This window comes from Cryptotermes secundus, unplaced genomic scaffold, assembly GCF_002891405.2.
Source record: "Cryptotermes secundus unplaced genomic scaffold, Csec_1.0 scaffold414, whole genome shotgun sequence".
NCBI classification, from domain to species: domain Eukaryota; kingdom Metazoa; phylum Arthropoda; class Insecta; order Blattodea; family Kalotermitidae; genus Cryptotermes; species Cryptotermes secundus.
The window spans coordinates 641,335-667,990 of NW_019743151.1; the positions used below are offsets into that span (position 1 = coordinate 641,335).

The 26,656-nt window shown below is 38.6% G+C and overlaps 2 protein-coding genes across 2 annotated transcripts in view; one reads left to right on the top strand and one right to left on the bottom strand.

The window, feature by feature from the left end:
• Positions 1–26,656, bottom strand: part of LOC111873845 (cysteine and histidine-rich protein 1 homolog) — a 32,793-nt gene that overhangs the window by 3,671 nt on the left and 2,466 nt on the right. The window contains exons 2-5 of the mRNA XM_023868873.1: positions 10,102–10,340; positions 6,326–6,537; positions 2,925–3,085; positions 1,679–1,881 (exon numbers count right to left, since the gene is read on the bottom strand). Of these exons, the coding sequence (XP_023724641.1) occupies positions 1,679–1,881; positions 2,925–3,085; positions 6,326–6,537; positions 10,102–10,340 (815 nt within the window). The remainder of the gene's footprint in view (positions 1–1,678; positions 1,882–2,924; positions 3,086–6,325; positions 6,538–10,101; positions 10,341–26,656) is intronic.
• LOC117283041 lies at positions 1,876–16,070 on the top strand. Its single transcript, XM_033755255.1, has 4 exons — positions 1,876–2,927; positions 4,617–4,755; positions 13,637–13,730; positions 15,471–16,070. The coding sequence occupies exons 1-4, from the start codon at positions 2,889–2,891 to the stop codon at positions 15,502–15,504; spliced, it is 306 nt and encodes a 101-aa protein (XP_033611146.1). The 5' UTR covers positions 1,876–2,888; the 3' UTR covers positions 15,505–16,070.

The following is a 26,656-nucleotide window of genomic DNA, read 5'->3' on the forward strand; positions in this document are numbered from 1 at the left end:
GTAAGGACTAGTTTCGGCAGAGTTTATAGTGACAACTGTTTTGTGTGATCATCGTTTTTACAATGGCTGATTTTCGTGAACAGCGTGTGGCGGTGAAATTCTGCTTTTTGCTCGGGAAAAGTGGAACAGAAACTCTTGAAATGTTAAAAACGGCGTACAAGGATGATGCTATGGGGAAAACTCAAGTGTTTGAGTGGTTTTCCCGTTTCAAAAATGGTGAAATGTCAATTGATGACAAACCTCGTTCTGGTCGTCCTTCCACAGCCCGAACACATGAAAATGTTGAAAAAATTCGTGAAATCATCAAGGAAGATCGACGACAGACCACTGAAGAAATTGTGGAGCTGTCAGGAGTGACTTGGAGCTCAGCGGCCAGATTTGTGGCAGTCGGGTGACTGGTTTTTCCATCATGACAATGCCCGCTCACACAGCCCTGTCTGTATGACAATTCTTGACCAAAAATGGTATGACCCCTGTTCCTCACCCTCCATACTCACCCGACCTTGCCCCGTGTGACTTTTTTTTTGTTTCCTCGAATGAAAAGAGATATGAAAGGAAAAAACGACGGAGGCGCTGTCAAGCATCTCAAAAGATGAATTTAGACAATGTTTTGAAAAATGGAATAAAAGACTAGACAAGTGTATTAGTGTAAGTGGAGAGTACTTTGAAGGGGATTGAAGGTTTGTGCTTAAAATTTGAATAAATAAGTTTAAAAAAAATAAGTTCAGTTTCTTTTGGGTACCCCCTCGTACTGCTAAGATTCCATGCAGTTTTACGAGAATTTTATCTCTTTTCTTTGATAGTGGTTCACTGATTAATTTATATGCTGTCTTTCCATGTAAACTACATACCATTATCTTTATTTCTGCTCTCTGTTAAAGCTATTTCCATGTAATGCATATCTTTCCTTTCCTCCTCTTACTTCAATGAAGTGGTTACCCACACCTTTTGAATAGTAATCATGTTACAGTTAAAATTCTCCCTAAAATATTCAAGGTAATTCAGTCACTTCTTGCACTTTCCAAACTAGCGTTTCACCACAGGCAATCTTAGGGTTGGAACTTCAGGTTTTAATGGTGACCCATATTTGTATTGCATCTCCTAGATCAGACATGTCCAATGTGTCGATCTCATGGGCCCATAAGGAAATTATACGTGAAAAGCATGTAAATTCACTTGTAATATAATATGATTATATTCAGATGTTGAAGGGAAAATAGGTGTTAACGTAGTCTGTACTTTCAATGTATGTTGCTTTTACAACAAACATCGTGTTGTGTTATTTTTACCAATATTTTTGCTTAAAACGAGGTACAACAATAGGAGGGGTGGTAGATCACTGGCAGTTTTGACACTAAAAAGTCGATCACAACCTGTTTGAAGTTGGACATGCCTGTCCTAGATGATGATCCTGTGTAGTCTTCCGGTAGATGGGTAACATCGTCATGAAGGAACATACTGCCTTGAGGGCAGAAATTCTACTCTAAAGACGGAGGCAATATATTCATCAGAACAATGGTACACACTTACCAAACTACATGATATCATAAACCAGAAGGTTTTGAAGAACTTAATGTAAGGGGCATGGAAATTAGTACAGATAACAGGCTTCTGAAATCACAATGAAGAAGCATGTGTAATCACTGAAATATGAAAATACTGCTGTGAATTAACATACCGAAAGTTGATAACTTTTGCTGCCAACAAGCGGTTACATTCAGCTGTATCAGCAAGAGGGAGCTGCACATAAGGACTCTCGTTCTCTTGGTCCGTAAACTCAAACTTGTGAATCTTTGCATTGACCTTCATATCCCCAAAAGGACCACGTAATATCAAGTAGTGGAGTGCCAGAGGGTATGTTGTCTTGGTTTTCAGGATCAACTGCAGTTTAACAATATATAATACCCATAAAGAGAAAGAGAGGTGGACAGTTAACTATGCTGTTATTATACAAATGGAAACAAATAACATCAACATACTTCAAAATGTCCAAACTGTGACTACATACAGTTAAGAGAAATTATGTGTACTGATCAAAATGTAAAATTCATATTTAATCATGAGTTATACTGTCTTTACAATGTGTTTTTATAGATATCACAAGTTATATATACCTAAGATTTTATAAGCAAGCACAATTCCTCTCATAAAGCAAGAAAAAATCACAATAAATAATGAAATGTAAAAATGAAACTTGAGGGATGCCAGCAAGCACCTACCCATTGTAAAGCTGACACAGAACATAGGGAAGTCAACACTTACTTGCTTACCCTAATTGTGTTAAAATTCCCCATGTTTTTGCCATAATCTCAACAAATTGCATATGTGCAGGCTGTGCCCCTTTATTTGTTTTAAGACTTACATTTACTTATTCTTCACACATACATACCCATAATTGTCATCATTATGTACCCAGTGTTCATTAAAGAAGCAGGTGGAGCAGAGGCATGATTCAACTGTCCAGTAACAGTATGTAGTGTTGCTCAAGTCTTACATCTTCTTTTATCACCAGCTCTCTAGCTCTACCTCTTTATCTTCAATTTTCTCATTCTACATTCTTCTTTCAGTAATCTTCATCTTATTCAGTCTCTACTGTCTGTTTCTTCTTAACCTGTATTAAGCTGTTAGGAAAGAAAAACTGAACCCTGGAAATAATAATGAGTGGTAACATTTGCAGCGATCTTGGTCAGCCATGACCACTGCAGCTGTTACGCACCTCCCAATGTTACGGAAGTGCTTGCGCGATGAATGATGCCAGTCTGGATGATGTGCAGCATCATCTTCCACGGTGCTCTGATGCTGAACCTAACTGTGGGATTGAGGGGCTGCAAGGACATTGGATTAAGGACACTTTCAACCCCCAGACTTACCTTGAATCATGACGTTTGATGCTGCAGGATATTGCAGCCCTACTTCCACTTTACCTGGTAAGTCATGTTCCGCTCGGAGCTCTGTGTTGGGTCTCTCTGGCTATTGTTAATGCGTGCCTTCATCACCCATTGATTGTTGAAAGCAGTGAACCGGCTCGTCTCATAGAACAGCTTATGTACAAACTCATCCGTGCGATATGGCTTTATCTGCAAGTCTATATGGAGAAACTGTATTGTTATAGGAGTTTATGGGAAGAACTTCGCAAATATGCCCTTCAAATATTTCAGTCTAAATTACTAATCATACTATTTAATGACCCAATTCTGTGTATAATTTTCACTAGTATAAATTTAATGTCAGATTTGTGTGATTTAACCTCAAAGTTTCATGCTGTTGCCACATTTCTAGTTGTCTATATGTACATAATAGTTTATACATAATTTCACAAGCCCATTTGATTGGTTCATTAGTTATAGCTGTGAAACTGAATATAAAATGTTGACTTCACTATGTTGTTTTACATTGTACAGTCTAGTTTATAGAAACCATTATGCAACTTAATTTTTCTGTGGATTCCTTTTACTTGTGGCACTTGGAATCTACAAAAAGGTAAAGTATGTTAAATAAATATAAATTACCTAACAAACTCCATGGAGCTGAGTCCTTCTTGAGAAGCCAAAAGCTGCTCAAGACACTCAAGAAATTGTCAGAATTTTAGGGAACCCAAAGGTTCATAACTGTGTAAAGGCCCACCAGTGATACCCTTCCTGGGTCAGATGCATCCAATCCACATCCTCACATCATATTTCTTTAAGATCCAATTTAATATTATCTTCCTATCTACATCTACTCTTCCTGGAGGTCTCCTTCATGTTTTCCTACCAAACCTTCACATCTCCATGCATGGAACATGCCCAGCCCATCTCATCCTGCTTGATTTTATCAGTCTAACAATATGTGGCAAGGAGTGCAAATTATGACGCTCCTCATTATGCAACTTTCTCCATCCACATATTCTCCTCAGCACCCTGCTCTCAAACACCCTCAGTGTGAGAGACCAAGTTTCATTTTCATACTAAACTATAGGCAGAATTATAGTTTGCTATATTTTATCTTTAAATATATATATATATATATTGTTACCTAGTGGGTACTGCTGTTATTACCGTTATTATATTGCATATTTTGCCACAATTGTAGATTGTTTTACATTTTATATTTTCCTAAAAATTAAGGAATATAAACTACACATTCAACATCAAGGACCCAACTGCAAACAGTGTTTAACAATTTAACTATGGGGCACTGAACAGTGAAGCACTTATGACAAAGCATAATAAAGACATGCAATTATATACACCACTAAATGAAAGCATGATGTTCAAGAAAAATTTCCATATGAGGATTTTCAGATGTTACCTATATTTGCTAATAATTCCACAACCCATATTCAAACACAGCAATGTGAAATGATAAAATGCACTAATGTAAGTCACAAACTATCCACAATGTGTTTATTAAAATTAGTACAACAGTACATAACTTACAACTGCATTATTTTTAACATGTCTTGCTTTTAGTACACTTGGGGTAGTGTCACACAAGCTTATGTATGCCATAGGAAAAAATGTTTTTGACAGGGTAGCAAGCCACTCATAGTCACTGGCAAAATGAGAGCCTCTGAAATAATCTTCAAGGGGTCCAAACAGCTGAAGATCTGTCAGGGCTGTATGCTTATTGTTCAGAGATCCCAAAATGTAGCTGCTGGAGTGTTTCAACAGTACGGGGATGGTCATTATCATGCAGCAACACAACACATTTTGACAGCTATCCTCAACATTTACTCTGAACTGCCAGCTTCAGCTTGTAACTCAGCATCTCAAGGTAATGTGCATTACTTACTGTCACACCCCTTCCCTGATTATGCTCAAGAATGGGCCTACAAATCACAGAACAGAGTGAGCATAACTCTTCCCACTGGTGGTTGAGATTTTATTTTTGAAAGGATATATCAGGCATTTTATGCTATACTCCATGGCTTATGCTTGTGGATCCACAGTTGTTCATCAGTAACAGTGAGACTCAAAAAGATGTCACCTTCCTCGTGATACTTATGCAACAGGGAACCCAAACACATCCAAAGTTATGCTTCTGCTGTTTTGTCAGTTGTTTTCGAACCCACCTTGCACACTCTTTATAGAAGTGAAGCTTGCTGTAGATGATTTCATAGACAAAGCCATGAGACTAATCTGCAGTTCCACTTAGTTGGGGAGTGGAGTTCAGCTGGGTCCACTCGGCACGGCAGCCACTGATTGGCCTCTTGTAGCCTGCCCCAGGTGATTATGATGATGGAGAATTTGGTGGAATGAAGATTGGCAGGGGAAACCGAAGTACTCGGAGAAAACCCACCCCAGCGCCACTTTGTCCATCACAAATCCCACTTGACCAGACCCAGGATTGAACCTGGGCCACCGCGGTGGAAAGCCAGTGACTAACCGCTTGAGCTATGGTGCGGCTTAAATCTGCAGTTGCCTGCCACTTCATCTGCTGTCACCCTTCTGTTGTGAATTAACCTGCAGACTTGGTCAGTGTCCCCTACAACAGGCACCCTGATCGTTCATCAGTGACATATGTTCAGCCATTTCTGAACATGATCCCTTCATACACGCATCAGAACACCATTACCATATTGTGCCCGAGCCCACAAAAATCAAATCACTGCACATTGCTCTGCTTTGATACATGTGGTAGGTAGAGCAACCATGTTGACATCACTAGTGGTGAAAGTTGACTGAATGATAAAGGTCAAGTAAGTCACTACAACAAAAGGGAAGTTCCATGCTTATGACTGTGTGCATTCAGCAGTGAAGCCAGTTGTATAAAAAGATACAAACATTTTGCAGGTGCTTTCTAACCTGCTCTCACAGTTCATATTGTGAAAGATCTGCATGGTACTAAATTGATTATGCATGCAATTTCATGTTCAAACTCTTCTTGTTACTTCAATCTGGAACAGTGATCTACACTCATTTCATATTTCTGTTTAAATTATCAGCTGAGTGTCAGTAGAACTGATACGTTTGCTTTCTTAAGTGTAAAATTTTAATATCAATATTGTGCCCACATGGTATTTTTGCCTGTGTTGCAGAATAAAATAATTCAGGTACATCTACTTTTGTTATAGGGATGTTCCATAATTAATTTTGGTATTCACTCAAATGAATTCAGTTCTGACTAAGTATTTCAAGGGTTCCTCCAGTCCTTTTAGGCAAATGCCAAAGATCTTATCTTAAACCTGGTCATGACAACCCCCAACCCATTTCAAATTCATCATCACGCACATAATACTTCTTTCACTGTGGGATGAAACACAACCTATGCAACTGATACATCACTGAATATTATACAATTTAACTTAGTGTCATGAAATAGAGGTAACTGTGTAACATCATACCATTGAATGTTATCTTCTCATATGACAGCAAGTCAAATACACAATTGTATAACCTCTTCTCTTCTTCACACTTCAGGTCGATGACCTGCAAAGCTTCCATCACCTCTGCCCCAGAGCGGTGAGGATGTGCACACACTTGTTCATGCTCTGCTGCCTCATGAAATGGGCCACGCCACGGGCATCCAATACGACTATACTTGCAGTTTGTAATCCTATAAAGTACAGTAGAATAACTCTGATATTCAACTTCCCAAAAAATTATTTTTGCTACAGGTGAAGGTTTCATTTTGTGAGCAGAAAAATATGCACGCATTATCTGACTGGGTATTAAATTCAGAACCCTCTGAATGAGAATCCAGGTCTTACCATGAGAATTCTAGATCCCCTTTACTGTATAGCATAGCTTCATATCTTTATGCATGAGTAAACCTAGTTAGTGCAGCTTATTGTGATGACTGATGATAAAGCAGGTAGTAGTTGCTCTATAGAATCAAATTTCAAAAGATGGATTCATATCATCGAAATATACCAGATGTCTTGATTTTAGCATGTAGAGTAAAACAAGTTAAAAATGTTGTGAAACCTGCTCATAGCTGATCTGTGAGGGGTGAGAACATTATTCTGTTTCAGATGGGTTTAGTACAGCACAAGTATTCATTTGATTCATGCCCTGCACTTATCATCCAAACAGGCAAGAAATTTGGGGCACATATGTACATTGCACTGTGAGAAAGAAGCACCTCCCCCCCCACTAGTCCATACAGGACTGCACATATTCTGCCGACAGATGGGCTTCGATTCTTCCACATCTGTGACAGGAACTGAGTGAGCCTGTATAGCAATAAAATTTTAGCAATTTTGTAGTATTATATTACAAGTGATTATAATGATGCAGTCAGTAGATGCCTATTGTTCATCACTGTCACTGGCACAGCCATTTCTGTTATCTGTATTTGTGCATACACAGAATCTACTACGAGGGTAGTACTGAAAGTCATGAGCAACAATTTTTGTAAAGTAAAATGCTTTATTACAGACAAACCGAATACACCACCTCAATCTACAGACCTTTCTTTATTTTTCCACATAATTGCCACTTCTTTGTACACATTTCTCCTGGTGTTCTGGGAGTTTGAAAATTCCCCTTCTGTAAAATTCCGTTCCAGCCATCCGAAGACACTGACACACTGCTTTCTGAATTGCCTCCCTTGTCTCAAAACGTTGTCCACGCAGCTGATCCTTCACAAATCCGAAAATATGGTAGTCAGAGGGTGCCAGATCAGGGCTATAGGAGGGATGTGGAAGAACTTCCTACCCCATCTTTGCAATTGCTTCCGATGTGAGGCGAGCATTGTCATGCAGGATGATGATGTTTCGTCCCAGACATTTATTGCGCAATGCATGAGGGAGCTTGTTCAGTGTCTGGACATAACAAGCAGCATTGATGGTTTGCCCAGGTTCCAGGAATTCGGCCAGAATAAACCCCTCTGCATCCCAGAATATTGTGCCCACCACCTTCGCAGCTGATGGCACTGTCTTTGCCTTCTTTTTTGATGGAGAATGCAAATGGTGCCATTCCATACTCTGCCATTTTGTTTCAGGCTTGAAATGGTGAAACCAGCTTTCATCACTTGTCACAATACAGAGCAAAAAATCATCGCATTCGTGTTGATATCTCTGCAGCAGTTTTGAGGTGATGGCCTTTTACCTTTGTGGTCTTCAGTCAATAACTGCGGGACCCAACGAGTACAAACTTTCCTATAGCCCAAGCCTTCAATCATTTCCTGTACTGCACTGTGCCCTATTCCAAGTTTTCAGGCTATTGTGTCCACAGTCACACGCCTGTCATCTTAAATGTTCTCAACCACTCTTTCCTTGTTGTGTTCAGTTGAGGCTGTTCGAGGATGACCGCTCCGAGGCTCATCTTCAATGCTGGTGTTCCCATCTTTAAAATGTTTCACCCATCTTCGAACACTGCTCACACCCATGCACACACTTCCATAAGCATGGTGAAGTCTCTGGTGAATTTCTGCAGCAGGGATTTCCTCTTTCACAAGAACGATGACAGCACGCTGGCGAAACGACATATCGCTGTCGGCCATTTTGTTAGGATACTGGTCACGTGATGCAAGCTATTGACGTCACAAGACACTCAAGATTAACACAACAGCTGGTTCCACCTACCACTATACTCTCTTTCGTCTGCTGTTCCCAGGTTGCATGCAAAAGAAGTTGCTCATGACTTTCGGTACGACCTACGTATTGGTGTCATAAGTCAAATAACTTCTGATAATGTGCAAAATTTTTATGCAGTACATCAACAAGGTCTAGGGACATCAGTGTGATTTCTTTTCCATCAGCAATATTTTGGAGACTACTGGAAACAAACAAACCTCAATTTAAATGAAACTCTGTTTGCTAACACATTATGCCAGCAATAATAGTAACCTTATTTGAACCTAAGCCCAAAACTGTGAAACCAGACCAAGCTAAAGTCCACTGTAAAAAGTTCTTCACAACTAGCAGACTGACAACAACACAATATCTCAAAATCACATGCAAAGGTATGTGTTTCTTGACCCTGGGCATCATCTCTTTTTCCCTGTCATGTTGTAAGTGCAACATGCATTACACTTATCTTCCTTTCTGAATAAAAAGCTATATTAAGTCATTGTTAAATATTTGTCTGTACACCCAGTGATACCCCATTGCTTAAATATTCCTTTTTAAGTACCTCCTGCAACTCTAAAAATAAACTAAAAAATATTAATTTATATGGTCTTGAATCAATGTTTCAAATGATTTGGCCTCTTTTTTGAGGGCTTATGTTTGCAAATTTCATCATAAATCATACTGACTGTGCTCCTTTTTTGAAGCAGATGTCACAGACATTTTTCTCACATCTACATATCCTCTAAAAAGTCCTTGGCAGACTTGTAAATGGTTTGTGTCTTTGGTATTTTTATCTCTTTTGCTCTCCAACAACAGCAGCCAATCTCTGAGCAAGTCTTAGTTTCACATCAACTAATGGCATTAATATAAAATTATGCTTATGGACATTTCAGAACGTCCAAAAGATGATAATTTTTTCAACTGAGTTTCTGTATCAAAATCCTTATGTGTTTTCTTAGACAATGTGAGCAGCCTTATCAACATTTATGCTACTGAACTCAAAGATTTTTGTTCACTTCAGTCAGAATGGCATATCTTGACTTATGTCTGTTTGGTTCTAGCACAACATCCAAAAATGTAGGTACACTAGCTACTTTTTAAAAAACGCTAACATTTACGGCCTTTTGACATGAAATATGTTTTATTTTGAAGAGTACTGATTGTAAGGTAGGACATTTTGGCAGTTCTTATAGATCAGTATTCTGATCATAAGCCAGTGCAATATCCTATGATTTGGCGCTAAACAATCTAGATTCTGACATCATCATAAAATAACCCACAGAAGAGAACTGTTGCAGGTATGTTCCTTCTCAGTAAATTCCGGTAAAAACGCCACGTGGAATGAACCACACACACATTTATTAAGAGGCAATTTATGCTAGTTTTCACTCAATGTTCTCACCAAGAAGAGATTTTTTCTGATAAAAGCAAGTTTGCTTTTAACGCAGGTTCTGTTTTAGACAGATTCTACCATAATTATTTCAAACTCTATACATTGAAGATAGTCAAAGCAGATGACATACATTTTGTAATATGTAGCAGTGGAAGTCTAATATATAACATACCTGCCTAAATTAATAAAACAAAGGACCCTAACATCTCACCTCTCATCACACAGTGTCTCTTCATGTCTCTCTAAAGTAATCCGTGGAAAATCTTTACCACAGAACTGACATTCTGAAGGCAGTTCATTCACAGCCTTTTCTACAGCCAGATTCCGAGAAGCAGATGTTTTACTAATTTCAATCCTGCAGTTGGGACATGTTGCAATCTCATCTCTCAATCTTGCATCTGCCAGTACATGAGTAAAGCATCCAGCACACATCAGGTGCCCATTGGTACACTGTAACATGCATTTCATTACTTACATGAATGAAGTGCAAATGTCTTGGTCTTTATCTTCTTCAGTGGACATTGCTCCATCAGTTGGCAATCTGAGCATAGGCAGAAGAGGTAAATCAGTTAACTGCCTGTAGTACAGACATGAGATCTGGAGGAGCCACAGTAGAGTAGTTGTTGTGTCCCACCTCAAACCTGTCAGTTCATGTTATATAATATGTTCCTTCAACTGCTGTTTCAGCAGTGGAATGTTCTTGTGCATTTGTTGTCCCACAACATTAAATTAAATTAAATTAAAGTTCTGATGACATAATGATGTCAGGCAACAGGGTGAAACCAAAGAAAATAGACATTGTTAGAAATATCAAAAGGATGAGTTTTCAAGTGACACAAATAATTTTATGAAGGAAGGGAAGACATCAGTGATCCTCAATCAGGCTGGCCAACACAGGGAAAAATTATGAAAACGTTGAAAAAATGCTGCACCTTATTCATACTGATTAAAGAATCACCACAGAAGAACTGGGACTGAGTAAAGAGAGAATGTGTCAAATTTTAACCAACAACCTTGAAATATACTTCACCAAGAGAAAAAACTGGCCCACGATGTGGTATCGGTGAGGCAATTTCTGTTTCAAAATTAATCCCGCTGGAACTCTCTCCCAGTTTGGCTTCATATGACTTCTTTTTAGTCTTGTATATAAAAACTTCTAATAATGTTATATTTTAGCATCCTGTTGCACTGATTTATGTCCATGATTTATTCTGACCGTCTTACAGTGAATATATATATTCACCTTACTCTTCTCTCTTGCACTACATGTTTCAGCACTAAAGTGCCATCTTCAGGTGCTTTTCGATGTACGTTGAACTACTTCATTGTATGCTCCTGTGACTGCGTGTTATACTGNGCATGCAATGAAGTAGTTCGACGTACATCGAAAAGCACCTGAAGATGGCACTTTAGTGCTGAAACATGTAGTGCAAGAGAGAAGAGTAAGGTGAATAAATGTATGCACTGTAAGACGGTCAGAATAAATCATGGATATAAAAACTTCACTGAAATGGATGCACTCTGGGTGAGAGATGGTCTAGCAGCATACATCACACATGCTAAAAGTGGTATTTGAAGATGTAGTCAGAAATGTTTCCAAACGTGACAGAAAAGAATAGCTTGATATACAGCTGCCAAAGGGATCATTTACTTTAAGTTGAGTATGAACTTACTTGCAAAGTCATTCCTGAAACCTTCCAGCCATACCTTATACTTTTATCAGGAAGGTTCCTCTTTAATAATTTCAAACAAATCACAGTACTCTGATTACTGCTAGAGTCACATGATATGTTCACAGCAATATTAGAAATTACATGGTCATTAATACAAGAATAGAAATCTAACATACAGCACAGATAGAAAGGTATGTGACTGTTTCTTTTAGTTACTTATCAAAGCTTTTCAACAATATGGTTGTACAGTGCTGACTGAAAAGATGATTTTGAATGACATGGAAATAGTCATGGTCTATTTTAAGGTACTGTACAAGTAGTTTTCTAGAGAAACTGTAAAAAAAAATATATCTGAAATAATATTAGCCGAAATTCAAACCGAGGACATGCCAAATGCAAAGCACAAATCCCAACCAATAAAGTTCAAGTTATCTGGAAGCAAAAAAAAATGTTAAAGTTCACAAAATTCTAATCTGTCACCAGAAATGGTTCATACTGTAACAGTATATTGGTAGGGGGATTAACTTAAAGTGTACTAACTTTACTGGGAAATTTCATACAGTGAAAATATGCTAATATAATAAGTGACTGAAAGGCAACTGTCCTCGGCACCAGTGCGAGAGGCATTAATCAGAAACAATATTTGAACAACTGATTCTGCTCCAATATGTTACTGAGGTTTCACGATATGTACTTTAATGTATCACAAAGATTATCATTGTGTGAACACTGATGTACTACAAATGCTGAAACATGTTTTTTGATATATTACAAATGCAGTATTCCATATTCTTTTTATGTATTGCAAACTTTATTTGTTCTCTTACTTGATATATTAGAGGCAGTATCATGTATTCTTTGGTGTTTTACAAACATTTTATATCATGTATAAATGGCTGTAACAATGGAAAGGTTACCATTCTTCATATTTGGGAGATCCTAACCTCAAATCTCAGCCCATAGTTAGCTGTCTTGACTGATGGTTTTCCTTGTGTTCATCACCCCTCCAGGCAAATATTTTATATTAGTCAATGACGCTTGCTTCCACATTCTTTCCAAATTAGCATTCACTAATAATTCATCATCTGATGCTATATATCGTAGCAACTAAAGTCCCATTAAATAAACAATAAATATAATATACATCATGCAGCCTTCCATTATCTTCTCAAGAAGTATTCCGTTCCGTAGTCAGTCTAATGCATTACAAAGGTTACATCATGTATGCTTTAGATGTAGTACAAAAGTTCTATCATGTACATCTACAAAGGAAGCTTAAAACTTAAAAATTACATCTTATTAAGTAAGCTATGCATTCTTCATGGGGTTGGAGGGATGTAGCAAAAACAAGAATCAAGTGACATGTAAAGAGGTGTCAAAATTATAATACTCCTTTATAAACCAAACAATGGAAATTAAAACTCAAATTTAGTGTTATGCATGCCATTTTTCAATTTAATATAATTATACATAAATCATAAGTTTCTGAAAATCAAAATGTACATACATATCATGAGGCACTCCCCATAGACAAACAGCGGTAACTGAAAACACGTGATCAGCCCGTCACCATCTTCCATTTCAAAAGAACATTATTCCTAAGTGACAAACTATGTAAGGCTTTGCATGCAGTAGGAAGAGCATTACAATGGGTGGTGTAAAAATCTCCTACCAAACCCACGATTTGAGATCCTCTGAACAACCCCAGCACAGAAAGTTGCAGAAATGCATCACAAAAATAAATGTGCAATGAATTGCATTTACTTACTTATTTATATGAACTTAGCCATAAAATGACTGACTGTTAGCTGGCTGACTACATACAATTCCCAACAGGGGTCACCAGCATACTGAGAACTGGCTCTGGGACCCATCTAGTCTCCTATGCAACGAATACTGGAAGCTTTTCTACGTGAGTAAGGCAGATAGAATGAGATGCTAACTACTCACCTCCATCTAGTGCTGATATTTGGAATGTGTGGAACCTTAGCTCAGTGTCCCTAGTACACTATCATGTGCCACTAAGGCACAGCTTATTTATTTATTCATTCATATATACATTATTTACTGCAGGTCATATTGCCTTGCTGTCAGGCCTGAATGAGATGATGTGCCAGCATACCATGCAATTACTGCTGTACTTAAATGTGACAATCCAATGTGTCTGGTGAGTTGGAAGAAGACATAAAAAAATTATGCAGTTGTAATCTGTTGACAGCTATCTCAGTGCAACAGAGATTAATTGCTGAGTCAGTCCTCTCGGTTGCTGAAAAGGCCTAATCCAACTTGACAATTGGTGCAATTTTATAGCTCTGTTTTACTGATACTGCTTCAACAACCAATCTTCAAATAACAGATTCTAATCAAGGAAGAAAATCAAAGATAAATTGGTCTAATATAACATTATGTAAAAATGTGATTTTGTTTTATAGATGCTTTCCAGCTCACAGTGGGCTAAAACACTGTTTTTTAATTCTGCTCCAGAATATGCCACAAATTGTTGGTCTATGAGAATGAGGAATTGAATGGCTTAAATCATGTTTTTGTTCATGCTGATATTAATTTCTTCAAAGAATATAAATACCACAAAGAAAAAATGTAAGAGCTGGGATAGCGTAGTCAGTATAGTGACCGGCTACAGGCTGGACAACCAAGGGGTTGGAGTTCGAGTCCCGGTGGGGGCTAGATTTTCGCTTCTCCATATTGTTCAGACCAGCTCCGGAGTCCACCCACCCTCTATCCAATGGGTACCGGGAGCTCTTTCCCTGGGAGGTAAAGCAGCAGGGGCATGAAGCTGACCACTCACCTCCAGCTAGTGCCGAGGTCAAGAAAATGTGGATCTATACATCACTCACCCATACGCCTTCATGACGTAGAGCTTAATTAGTTAAACATAGGGACAACTTTACCTTACCTTACAAGGAAAAAAATAGCATGTCTACAAAACATGTTTGCTTCAAAATCATTAACATAACTTAATGAAACAAAAACAAAAATGATATACATACAGAATTTGTACTTAAGTTCCACATGTGCACCTCTTGTAATAAAAAGTACTGAGATGACATTTTATCCCAGCCAATATACTTCATTTTTTCTGAGGTTGCCATAATAAAGGGCAATGACCTTGATATGCTCAAAAACTTCACATTTTTCCATAGCTGGAAGAAGAGGAGGGAGCTGAAGTTTTCTAACAGGGTGGTGCACTTTTATTGTGGGTGTGAGAAACAATAATCAGAACTTGCTGGTGCAACAGTTAGATAAAAACTGCTAGTTCATTCTCTCTTAAAGAAGGCTCACAAACAAGAGAATGATTAAAGTAGTGGAACTATGGCTAAAGGGATTCACATTGCACCAAATACCGTTGAAAATTAATAATGGCAAGAATTTATGGTACTTCAGTCAAAAAATTCTTTCTGGTCAGTACATTCTCAGAATTCTAACAACCCTGTTCAGAATTATGTCTGTGTAGTAAATGTACTCATACTTCAGTTACTTGATATAATCTAAGCAGGACTAGAAATGTTTTTCTTTCCCTACATTGAACTATAACAACTTGAAATTTATGTTGGAAGCCTCTTTCTGTTCACATGCATATCATAAATACTTGTTTCAATGTGTAACTCTCATCATATTTTGACACCAAAAGTAATGTGATTGACTGAATGTTTAATACTCATACTGTAGCATGAGCTTTGGATTGAAGTTGACAGGCACATACCACATAAGATTATTTCATAGTAGCTGTGCTAAAGATTAAATGGGCAATATTGAAAAGAAATGATGTGTATAAGCTATTTGCCTTTCAACCACATAATTACGAATGTGTGCAGTATAAGATGACAAAAGTAACCTGTGCTGGTCTCACACAATTAGCCGAAGTTCTGAGAAGCCATTTCCACCCAAGTTTCAGAGCTATAAAATGTACTGAACTGAACTGAAAGATAGCGGATGCTGCGACAACACAAGCCTCGCTGCTGCTTTCGCTACATGGACGACACCTTCGTCATCTGGCCACATAGGCCCAACAAGCTTAAGGACTTCCTGAACCACCTAAACAGTATCCACCAGTGCATTCAGTTCACAATGAAGACTGAAACTGAGGGCCACCACCCTTCCTGGATATAGATATTTGCAGGAGACCCGATGGTTCTCTGGGCCATACAGTGTACCACAAATCCACCCATACAATCCTCTACCTTAATGCTGTGTTCCACCACCACCCTTCCAACAAGCAAGCTGCACTTTCCACATTGGTGCACAGGGTTAGAGCTCTTTGTGATCAAGACAGCCTACATGCGGAGTTGGTGCTCCTGGGCGATGTATTCAGAAAGAATGGATATAACAACTGGCAGATACACAGAGTTCTCAACCGTTGGCCCAACATCAGCTGGCCTGAAGATCAACCGGGCGCAGTTGCCTTCCTGCCCGAGACTATATTCAACCGTATCAGCAGAGTGCTGTCCCGGCACAACATCAAATCATTGGGTCTGCCTCCAAACAAATTATCCAGTTTCCTCTGGCAGGTCAAAGATAGCCTGGGACTAAGGACATCGGGTGTATACAGTATCCCATGCGAGTGCAGAAAGGTCTATTTGGGCAGATGGGCCGCTCCATGGACACGAGGTTGAAGGAGTATCAGCGGCACATCTGTCTTGAACATCCGGACAAGTCAGCTGTAGCTGAACACAGCATCAATTTGGGACACCACATTGAGCTTCAGAATACCTCCATCCTTGCCACCAAGACACGTTATATGGATCGCATCATTAAGGAAGCCATTGAGATTGAACTCCATCCCAACAATATGAACAGAGAAGGGGGGTTTTGTCTCAGCAAGTCATGGAAGCCTCTAGTCTGTTCCCTAAAAACACCCCCCCCCCAGCACATGACGCCAGATCCACAAGGCCACTCAGTCCATGACCAACTTGCATAGCAACCCCTCAGCTTAAGGGTTAACGCCCTCCCATTAACCTTGCCTTTCTCCCCCCAACACAATATCCTATACCTGCTCTAACCTTGCTATGGCTCCCCAGACCCTTCCCCTCTCCCTCTCCACTGATTTCCCATGTAGACCTGTCCCTTCCTTTCCTGCTCTCATATAGCTGAGTTTATTTCCAACATTAGTCTGCTTGCACCTGCTCTCACTGTTTCTTTGCTTGCAGATTTTCTTATTTTTCCTTTTATCTTGAAGATGGAGGCGATACGTTCCTCCAAAACGCCGGTTAACACCACTTCCACACGGTGCCACATCCCAGAAGACTGCTTTCTTCAACAAGTGATGAGATTGCAGAAAATTTTGTGAATATAATCGATGATGATCATGATTTAAAATGTGAATGTTGCATCCAATATAAAACTGAGTTAACTAAAGTTACTTCTGAATTAAAATCAGCCATGAGAATCATCGAAATTCTAAAGGAAGAATGAAAAATTGACGATTCATCGATGGACAGAGTTGTCGTGAATATATGTAACCATGAAGAAGGAATATATTCACTGTCAAGAAATGAAAATTGGATGCAAGAGGAATCCATCTAACCCCAGTAAATCCCCATCAACAATAATAAGAACTACAAACAGACTTCAAGTCTTACATAACCTAGACAAAGATCTGACGAATAAAACCAATATAATCAAGAGGAAACTTCACAAATCTTATGCAACAACACAGGAAGAATGGGTTAAGGAATCTATTGCTGTAAGGACAAATAGAACCAAGAACAAGGAAGAGGTGTTCCCAGTGTTTGATATACCTGTGCTAGTGAATGGGTGTGTACCTTGTAATAAGCCTTCAAAGGTCTCAACGTGCGTGATGTCTGCAATAAATAATACAGTTGTAGTATTTAGAAATGACGCGGAATAGGAGAAGTATTGGTAGTGGCGGGGAAAGCTCCAGCATGCTGACAAGTGTGGAAGGGAATGCAGTACAGGCATTCTCAAAAGGAAATAACTTCTTACCTCATTGTGTTGCATCGTGTTGGTGGATTAGTCTCGATGATATTCAGACATCCGATGTTAAGTTTTAAGTGCCGAATGGCAGACTATTATGCACTATACACTATTAAAGACCTTTCACTGTTATATACATGAAGAGTTTATTTACATATTACACAGGTCTATTCTAAGGGGGCAACACCAGCAATGTCCTCATAGATATCATCTCCACATGCCTGTCCTTCCGCGTCACCACCAGATGAATCGGAGCTATCATCAGAACTGTCATCACTATCACCGCCAACATGGAAGACGAACTCCCATCCTGCATCCAAAAGGCCTTCCCGTGTCATTAATTGTTGCTCAATGTTCCTTACATGTTGACACCTACGTTGCCGTTCTTCTGCAGTTATGGGAGCCAATTTTTGGTCTGCCAGTTTAATGATGTCATCCATCTTAAATGTGGTACTGTTTTGAGCAACCCTATTTTTTTACGGTGGCCCATATTAACTCAATTGAGTTCAGTTCTGGGTAATATGGAGGGAGTCGTAAAATATTGTGATTGTGTTCTGCAAACATTCCATCTATTTTATAAGAAAGGTATTTCGGTTTGAGTGGTAGGATCATATTATATATGTCTGGGTTCTGCAATGATGAAAAATCAGTGTTATTGAATGTAATAGGTGAAAGGTGATATTTTAGCCAGGATATCATAAAATCTCTTCCTGAATTTGAGTTAGGGGCTCTGTTTAGTTGTGCATTATGGTAGGGAGCATTATCAATGACAAGGACAGAATTTGGGGGAAGGTTCGGAATAAGTCGCTCCTTTAACCATTTTTTCATAATTGTTGTAGTTCATGTCACTGTGGTAGTCTCCTGTTTTTTTTTTGTGGGATTTGAAGCAGATATAGGCATTAGGGATGAAACCTTGCTCTCCCCCTGCATGGATAACAATGAGCCGCTGGCCTTTGGACACGGGGGAAAATAACCCCTGGATGGATCCATCACTCCATGCATATGGGGTGGTGTGCAATGAATGAATATAGGTTTCATCCATGTAGATGATTGGGCGGCCCCCTTCCCTCTAGTCTTTAATTTGCTGCAAATACTGAAGACGTTTGGTTCTGATATTATATCGTTCCACCAGTATCTGCCGATTATTTTTTGTTTTCTTCCAGCAGAACCCCAGTTTCAAAATAATTTTCTTTAATGTGGAGATGCATCCCTAAAAATCTAACGTTTTCTTCAACTTTTCATGAACTCAGGGTAGGTCTCCGTTTTTCGACTATATAGAAATCATTAATTGTTCTTCACACCACAGACTCGTTAAAGTTGTCCAAAGTGGCTAGTGCAGATTTCCTAGGTCTTTCTTCATGGAGTGTCGAAAAAGAAGTTGAAGCCCCAGATTCGATATTTTTTGTTTCTCTTGTTATTCTTGTGACACTACTTTCCAATACACCTGTTGCCTTTGCTACTTCCACTCCTATGTTCTTCACTGTAATTGTTGGCCCAGCCTTTTTCATATACTTATATACATTACTAACAATTTCTCTCGATTGTGAATGCAACACTTTTCCACTCAATTTACTTTTTGTAGGTGGCATGTTAAAGGAGACAGAAAAAATGTACAAATATAAATAAACAAAAAAGAAAATCAACGAATAAAAATAAACAATAAAATAAAATATTAATTCAGTAAATAGAGAATAATACACTCAAATATGACTCAAGAGTCAAAACTTTTTAACTTGACTGTACAAGGAAGAATGCTTTTCGCTGAACTTGAGATGTCTGCTCACACTGAAAACAAATGAATGACTAATCACAACACCCCAACTGGACCTGCCCATCCACTGTGCAGCTTTTCCTGGACTGTCACTTCTAAATACCAGAATTATAGTGACAGTGAAACAGAGAAGCAAACAGTGAACAAAAACGCAAGTTTAGTGCAAATTCCTTTAAACAAAAATATAAAACATACAACTTCATTCGGGACACGCAGTAGTGTAGTTGGTTGAGGCACTATGCTACATGCCGGAAAGTCGCGGGTTCAAGTCCCAATGAGGTCATTGGATTTTTTTCAATTAACCTAATCCTTCTGGCCGCACTATGGCCCTGGGGTCAACTCAGCCTCTAACAGAGACGAGTACCAGGAATTAATTAAATAATTTTCCTGGGGAGTAAAGTGTGGCCGTGCATAAGGCTGACAACCTTACTGCCAACTTGGAGCCAACTGTCTAGATAATGTGGGACCCTCAATGTCTCACAACCCTATGGGCCTTCATGACCTGGTACAGGGATAGCTATACTTTTTTTTTTGCTCGTCGGTGATAGCCATATCAGAGACTGTGCAGATATGACTAATGATAACTTAAATAAAATGTTTAGTGTGATAGGATTTGTAAAACCAGGAGCAGATATCAACTTCTTGTCTTAAGCACAAAAGATCACTGTGGTCGCAGTGCAAGGGCCAAGAGGGTCCACTCCTTGTATATTCAACATCTTGTCTTCCTCTGTAGAGCTAATGGTCAATTCTTTGACCCACAATGATGTGATTGTCCTTTCAGGTGGAACTTAAGATATAGGGAAAAATAACTCTAAAGAAGGACTAAGAAATATATTGAAATTTGTCAAAACAAATTCTCATACAAACATCGTTTTGTTAACTGTACTGCCTAGATACGACTTGGAAAGTCTGGCATGTGTAATTGATGAGGTAAGAGTTTATAATAGGAAATTAGAGAACTTTTTTAAACATGTTACTTTACTAAACCATGATCTAAATAGAGCTCTCTATTCAAGACATGGGCTCCATTTCAATAAAACTGGGAAAAATGTATTGGCTAGGACTATTGCTCTGACTTGTTCCAAAATCTTCCACAGAGATATGAAACCAATTTATTTGCCTTGGAAGGAAAATAATAATAATTATGATAATGAGACCCACAATCTCTCTGGCATAAATGATCATTTTTGTGAAAATTACTCAAGGGAGGCAAGTAAATCACAAACTTCTGAGCCACTATGCAGATCAAGTAGATTAAAAAATCTCTATTTAACAGACACGATTTTTTATGGTGATGTCTGAAAGTAGGAAAATCATTTTAATGCCTTAAAACTAAACAGAAACAAATGTAATATTAATCATCATCATCAGTAATCTGTCAAGACGACAGGACCACAGTCTCTTCCAAAACAATTCCTCCATTTAATGCGATCTAGACCTTTCTCCTTCAAATGACAGTATCCTCTTCTGTCCCCAAGGTCATCCAGCATCTTCTTACGTCTTCTTGTCACTTCTATCCGCCTCTCTATCTTTCCTTCGATAACTTCTTTTAGAAGGCAGTTACCGCGTAAAACATGACCAATCCAATTAGCTTCCGTTTTCTTATTTTGTGTAGGATATTCCTCTGCTCACTGACTCTAATTAACACTTCTTCATTTCTCACATAATCGGTCCAACTGATCTTCTCCATCCTTCTCCAACACCACATTTCGAAACTTTCCAGATGTTTCTGATCTACCGCCCTAAGTGTCCATGTTTCAGCCCCATACAGAGCTATGCTCCAAATGTAGCATTTCACTAGTTTCTTCCTCAAATTTAAGTCCAATTTGCTGGTAAAAAGATTCTTCTTCTTGCTAAATGCAGCTTTTGCCATGGCAATCCTGGATTTAATTTCACAAGTACACCTTCCATCATCTGTTAACAAGCTACCCAAATATTTAAAACATTTCACATTCTCCACTTGTTTTTGGTCTATCTTTATTGTGACTGGGGTTGGTTGTCTCGAAATTTTCATTACTTTTGTTTTCTCCACATTCATTTCCATGCCATAGCACCTTCCAATTTCAATTAGTCTATCAATCATGCCCTGTAGCACAGTTTCTTCCTTAGCCATTAACACAAGGTCATCTGCATATTTCACAGTTTGAATAATTTGCCCTCCTACTTTGAAGTCACCGAGCCCATCCAGAGCTTCCTTGGTAAGGCATTCGCTGTACAAGTTGAACAGAATTGGTGATAAACAGCATCCTTGTCGAACTCCTCTTCCAATCTGCACACTTCCTGTCTCCCCCCTGTCCAGTCGTACTCTAACTTTCTGATCCATGTACAATTTGCTAATCAATCTTCTTTCATGCCAATCGATACCTGTTTCTTTCAGGATCTGCATTAATTTGGTCCAGTTTACCCGGTCAAATGCCTTCTGCCAGTCTATGAAGCAAACACACAGTTCTTCATCTATCTCCAAAGTTCGTTCCGCTATAATTCTCATCATCCCAATTGCATCCCTGGTTCCTTTTCCTCTTCTAAATCCAAACTGATCTTCTCCAAGTACATCCTCTATTTTCCTTTCAATTCTTCTTTTAAGTATCTTTGCTATTATCTTTGCTGTATGTGCAATAAGACTTATTGTGCGATGGTCGCTGCATTTTGTAGCTTTTGTCTTTTTCTTTAAGGCAATCATTGTAACTTCTGTAAAGTCCTTGGGCCACTCTCCACTTTCATATATGGTGTTCATTAGTTTTGTCAGTGTTTTCAAACCACCTTCTCCCAGTAACTTGAGCACATCTCCAGGTACATCATCATCTCCTGTAGCCTTTCCCTTCCTCATTTCCTTGATAGCTTTTTCCACCTCACTTTGTAAAATATATGGTCCTTTCTCGTCTGTATCTACTTCTTCTTCCGGTTCAACTTCTAAGGTTTCTGGCCGATTAGGTCGATCATATAGTTCTGAAATATAATTTTCCCAAATTTTCAGCACTTGCCTCTGATCTACTATTCTATTCCCCTGGGAGTCTTCGATGCCAACATTTTGAATCCCATGATTCTCTTTCCATCCTAGTTCTTTTGTCTTCATGTACATCAAATCATAACGGCCTGTTCTTTGAAATTCCATAATCTCATTACATATCTTCTCAAGATATTCCTTTTTGGCCCTGTCCGTGGCTCTTTTCAATTCATTCCTCAGTCTCCTGTATTTCCTCCTGCCTTCTTCATTGTTGACATTCTTCCATTTCCTTCGCTCCTCCATTTTACTCATCATCTCCTGTGTAACCCATGGTTTTCTTGCTATCTTCTCAACTTTACCTACCAAATCACTGATAGTATCTAACATGCATTCTTTTATATCGTTCCACTGCGCTTCAGCATTTCCGCTTTCACCTTCAATTGCACCGAGTTTCTCTTCTAGAGTCTCTTGCACGCTTTGTCTTTGAGCATATAACTTCTCCAAATCCCATCTGGGTCTGCGCTTTCGAAATCCTATAATTTTCTTCAACCTGGTTCGGAACTTGGCAACCAGCAAGTTGTGGTCAGAGTCAATGTCTGCCCCAGGAAGCATCTTCACATCCTTCACACTATTTCTGAATCGATGTTTCACAAGGATGTAGTCCAGCTGATGCCTCTTCCAATCCCCAGGTGCCTTCCATGTATAAATTCTTCTCTTTGGCTTCTTGAACCAAGTGTTGGTGACAATCAGTCCATTTCTTTCACAAAAGTCAATAAGCATTTGACCTCTGTGATTCCGTCTTCCTAGTCCATGTGATCCAACAATATTCTGATATGGTAATATTCATGAGGAAAATTTTAATAATAATGGTTTTAAAATTTACCATCAAAATAGTCGTGGCCTGTTAAATAGGACCAGTGAAATTTTTGAGGCTTTCACAGCGGTGACTATGAAGAAAGCAGTTTTCTGGGATTTGGCACCATGTATATGTGGTGTTAACCGACGTTTCGGAGGAACGTATCGCCTCCATCTTCAGGGTAGAAGAAAAAAATATATATAAGAATCTGCAAGCAAAGAGACCGTGAGAACCGGTAAAAGCAGACTGTGGAAAAATACACAGCTATGTGAGAGCAGTGAGGGAGAAGGGGGAAGGGCAAGTATACAAGTGAAAGCAGTAGTGTGGGAGGGGTTGGGGAAGGGAGCTAGGACAAGCGTGGTTTTTGTGTAGGGGAGAGAAAACGGTGCCAAATCCCAGAAGACTGCTTTCTTCAGGACCAGTGAAATTTGCGCTCACCTACATTTAGAATTTCCACAAATACTCTGCTTTACAGAATATCATTTAAATTATTCACAAATTGAAAATCTGACTATAACTAATTATAATTTAGGAACTAGTTATTGTAGGGAGTCTTTCATTATGGGAGGCGTTTGTATATATGTACATAACTCACTGGATTTGACGCTATTAATATCAGAGAATTATGTATAGACAAAGCCATGGAAGCATGTGGTGTAAAATGAAAAAAAAAAAAAATTATCTAGTATACGTGGGGCAATCCAAAAGTTTCTGAAATTTGAATTTTGCGCGCGAATGGTTATGAGTACATCGAAATACTGCTAGGTGTCTCCTCACACATCCTTCTCGAATCAGAGTGACAAGCGGCGTTGAGTTGAGTGGTTGGGTTTATTGTTGGTGAACGTATTTCCATTGTTGTGTTTCCGTGAGTTTGCGATTTTGCGATGGCTGACCTGAGAGAGCAGCGTGTCTGTATAAAGTTTTGTTTCAAACTTTGTAAAACCGCTGCAGAAACGCACCAAATGTTGAAAAACACCAGAAAATGTCGTGAAAGTTATGGATCTGATTCTGCAAGATCGTAGACTGACCATCCAAGACCTCTGTAACACCTTGGGACTAAGTTATGGTACATGTCAACGAATTTTGTCGGAGGAACTGAACATGAGGATTGCGGCAAAGTTTGTGCCACGACTGCTGCAAAATGAACAGAAGCAGCATCGCTTGGAAGTCTGCAGGGAACTTCAGCAACAGCTTCAAGAGGATCCAAACTTTCTTTTGAAGGTTGTCACCGGTGACAAAAGTTGCGTTTATGGCTACGACCCTGAAAGCAAGTAGCAATCGTCACAATGGAAGAGCCCTTCTTCACCTCGGCCAAAAAAGAAAAAGCTCGACAAGTCAAGGGCAACACTAAGTCCATGTTGATCTGTTTCTTTTTATATTGACGGGATTGTTCATAAGGAGGTCGTCCCTCCTGGTTAGACAGTCAATAAAGAGTTCTGGAGAACATGAGGAGAAAACGTCCAGGGAAGTGGCGCATGAACGACTGGGTACTCCACCATGACAACGCACAACCACATATGGCTTACATTGTGCAGGAATTTTTGGCTAAAAACAAGATGGCAGTTGTTCCCCACCCACCGTACTCGCCAGACTTAGCTCCATGCAACTTCTTTCTCTTCCCCAAGATGAAAATCAAGTTGAAGGGGCGAAGATTTGATACAGCTGAGGAAATACAAGCAGAAACACAGACGGTACTAAACACCCTAACAAAGAAAGACTTCCAGGATGCATTTGAAAAGTGGCAGAAGCAGAAGTCCCGAGGGGACTACTTTGAAGGTGATGGAGCAGAATAAGATCTAGGTAAAATGTAATAGTTTTTATTAATATATTTCGGGAACTTTTGGACTGCACCACGTATTTTGTATTTTAGCTATTTATAGGTCTCCGTCCAGTAATTTTCCTTTATTTATTATCCAGTTAGAAACTGTTATCAAAAAAATTATAAACCAAACTTACAGATGCTAGTTTGCGGTGATTTTAATATAAATTATCTTGCAGACAATAATAAGAAGCAACAATTGAACTATATGCTGCAGTCTTTCAATTTATATAGTGTGGTTCATTTCCCAACTACGGAAAAGAAAATCTATGAGCAATCTCCCCCTAAACAATGGTTAACCATCGGAATTAAAACTTCTTGCAAAAGGAAAAAAGAAACGTACCTTTTGACAAAGGTATCTAAAACAATATTATACATCATATAGTAAGATCCTGACTAAGGTGATTAATGAGGCAAAAAGACTCAGCTATGATAAAATTACCAACTCCAGTAATGCTATTAAAACCACTTGGAATATTATTAAAGCAGAGTTAGGTAAAAACTGGCTGTAGGACAAAAACTGTAAAACTGAGAAAATAAATCCAAGTATTTTTAATAATCATTTTTTAAATATTTCTGATAATATTACTAAAAATTTCTACCCAAATTACTTTAAATACTGATAATAACAATAATTATAAACATTATCTGAACTTGACAGCTAAGGGCCCCTTTCCCAATATAATATTCAATAAAATAACAACTAAAGAAATTGAAAAAGTTATCTCTTCTTTGCATTCGAAAAATTCTTCTGGATATGATGAGATTTTGATGAAGACACTAAAAATTAGTGCCCCATACATTTCTTCCCCTTTATGCTATATATTCAATAAAGCAGTCTTAGCTGGTAAATTCCCCTTACGTATGAAATACTTGATTGTAACTCCTATATACAAGAAAGGTGATAAGAAGAACTGTGCAAATTATAGACCAATCTCATTGTTAACTTCATTTTCCAAGGTGTTTGAAAAAATAACATTTAGAAGATTATTGACACATGTTCACGCTTATGACATTCTAGCCAATGAAGAATTTGGGTTTCGCCCCAAATTATCCACTGAAACAGCTTCATATAACTTAATAAATACAGTTTTAGCAGCTATTAACAGTAAAGAAAAAGTAGTATAACAGTATAAGACAGTATAACACACGCAGTCGCAGGAGCACGACACAACAAAAGCACAACACACAAGATAGTGAAGGAGTGCTCCAACAAAGGAGAATGGGCGTGACTGACGTAGTGAGGGGCGACGTAGCGATGTGGTATCCTGAACAATTTTAATATTTTTAACGTTTGACAATGTATATGATAGATACATATTTTAGTTATTTTAATGTGTGAACATGGCATGCAATGAACTGGTTTGACGTGGATAAGTAAGCACCTGAAGATGGCATTATTATGCCGAAACATGTAGTGCGAGGGAGAGAAGGAGATAAATGAGTGTGTGCACTGCAAGACAGATTAAATAAATCATGGACTTAAATCAGTGCAACAGGACGCTAAAATACAACAAAAGAAAAAGTAGTTTGAATCTTCTTTGATTTGGAAAGGCTTTTTGACTGCATAAATCACGAAATACTTTTATATAAACTTGAATTTTATGGTATTACTGACAATGTATATATTGTAACGTGTTTACGTTACTGATCCCACTTCTGACACCAGTGTAACGTGTTTACGTTACTGATCCCACTTCTGACACAAGTGTAACGTGTTTACGTTACTGATCCCACTTCTGACACCAAGT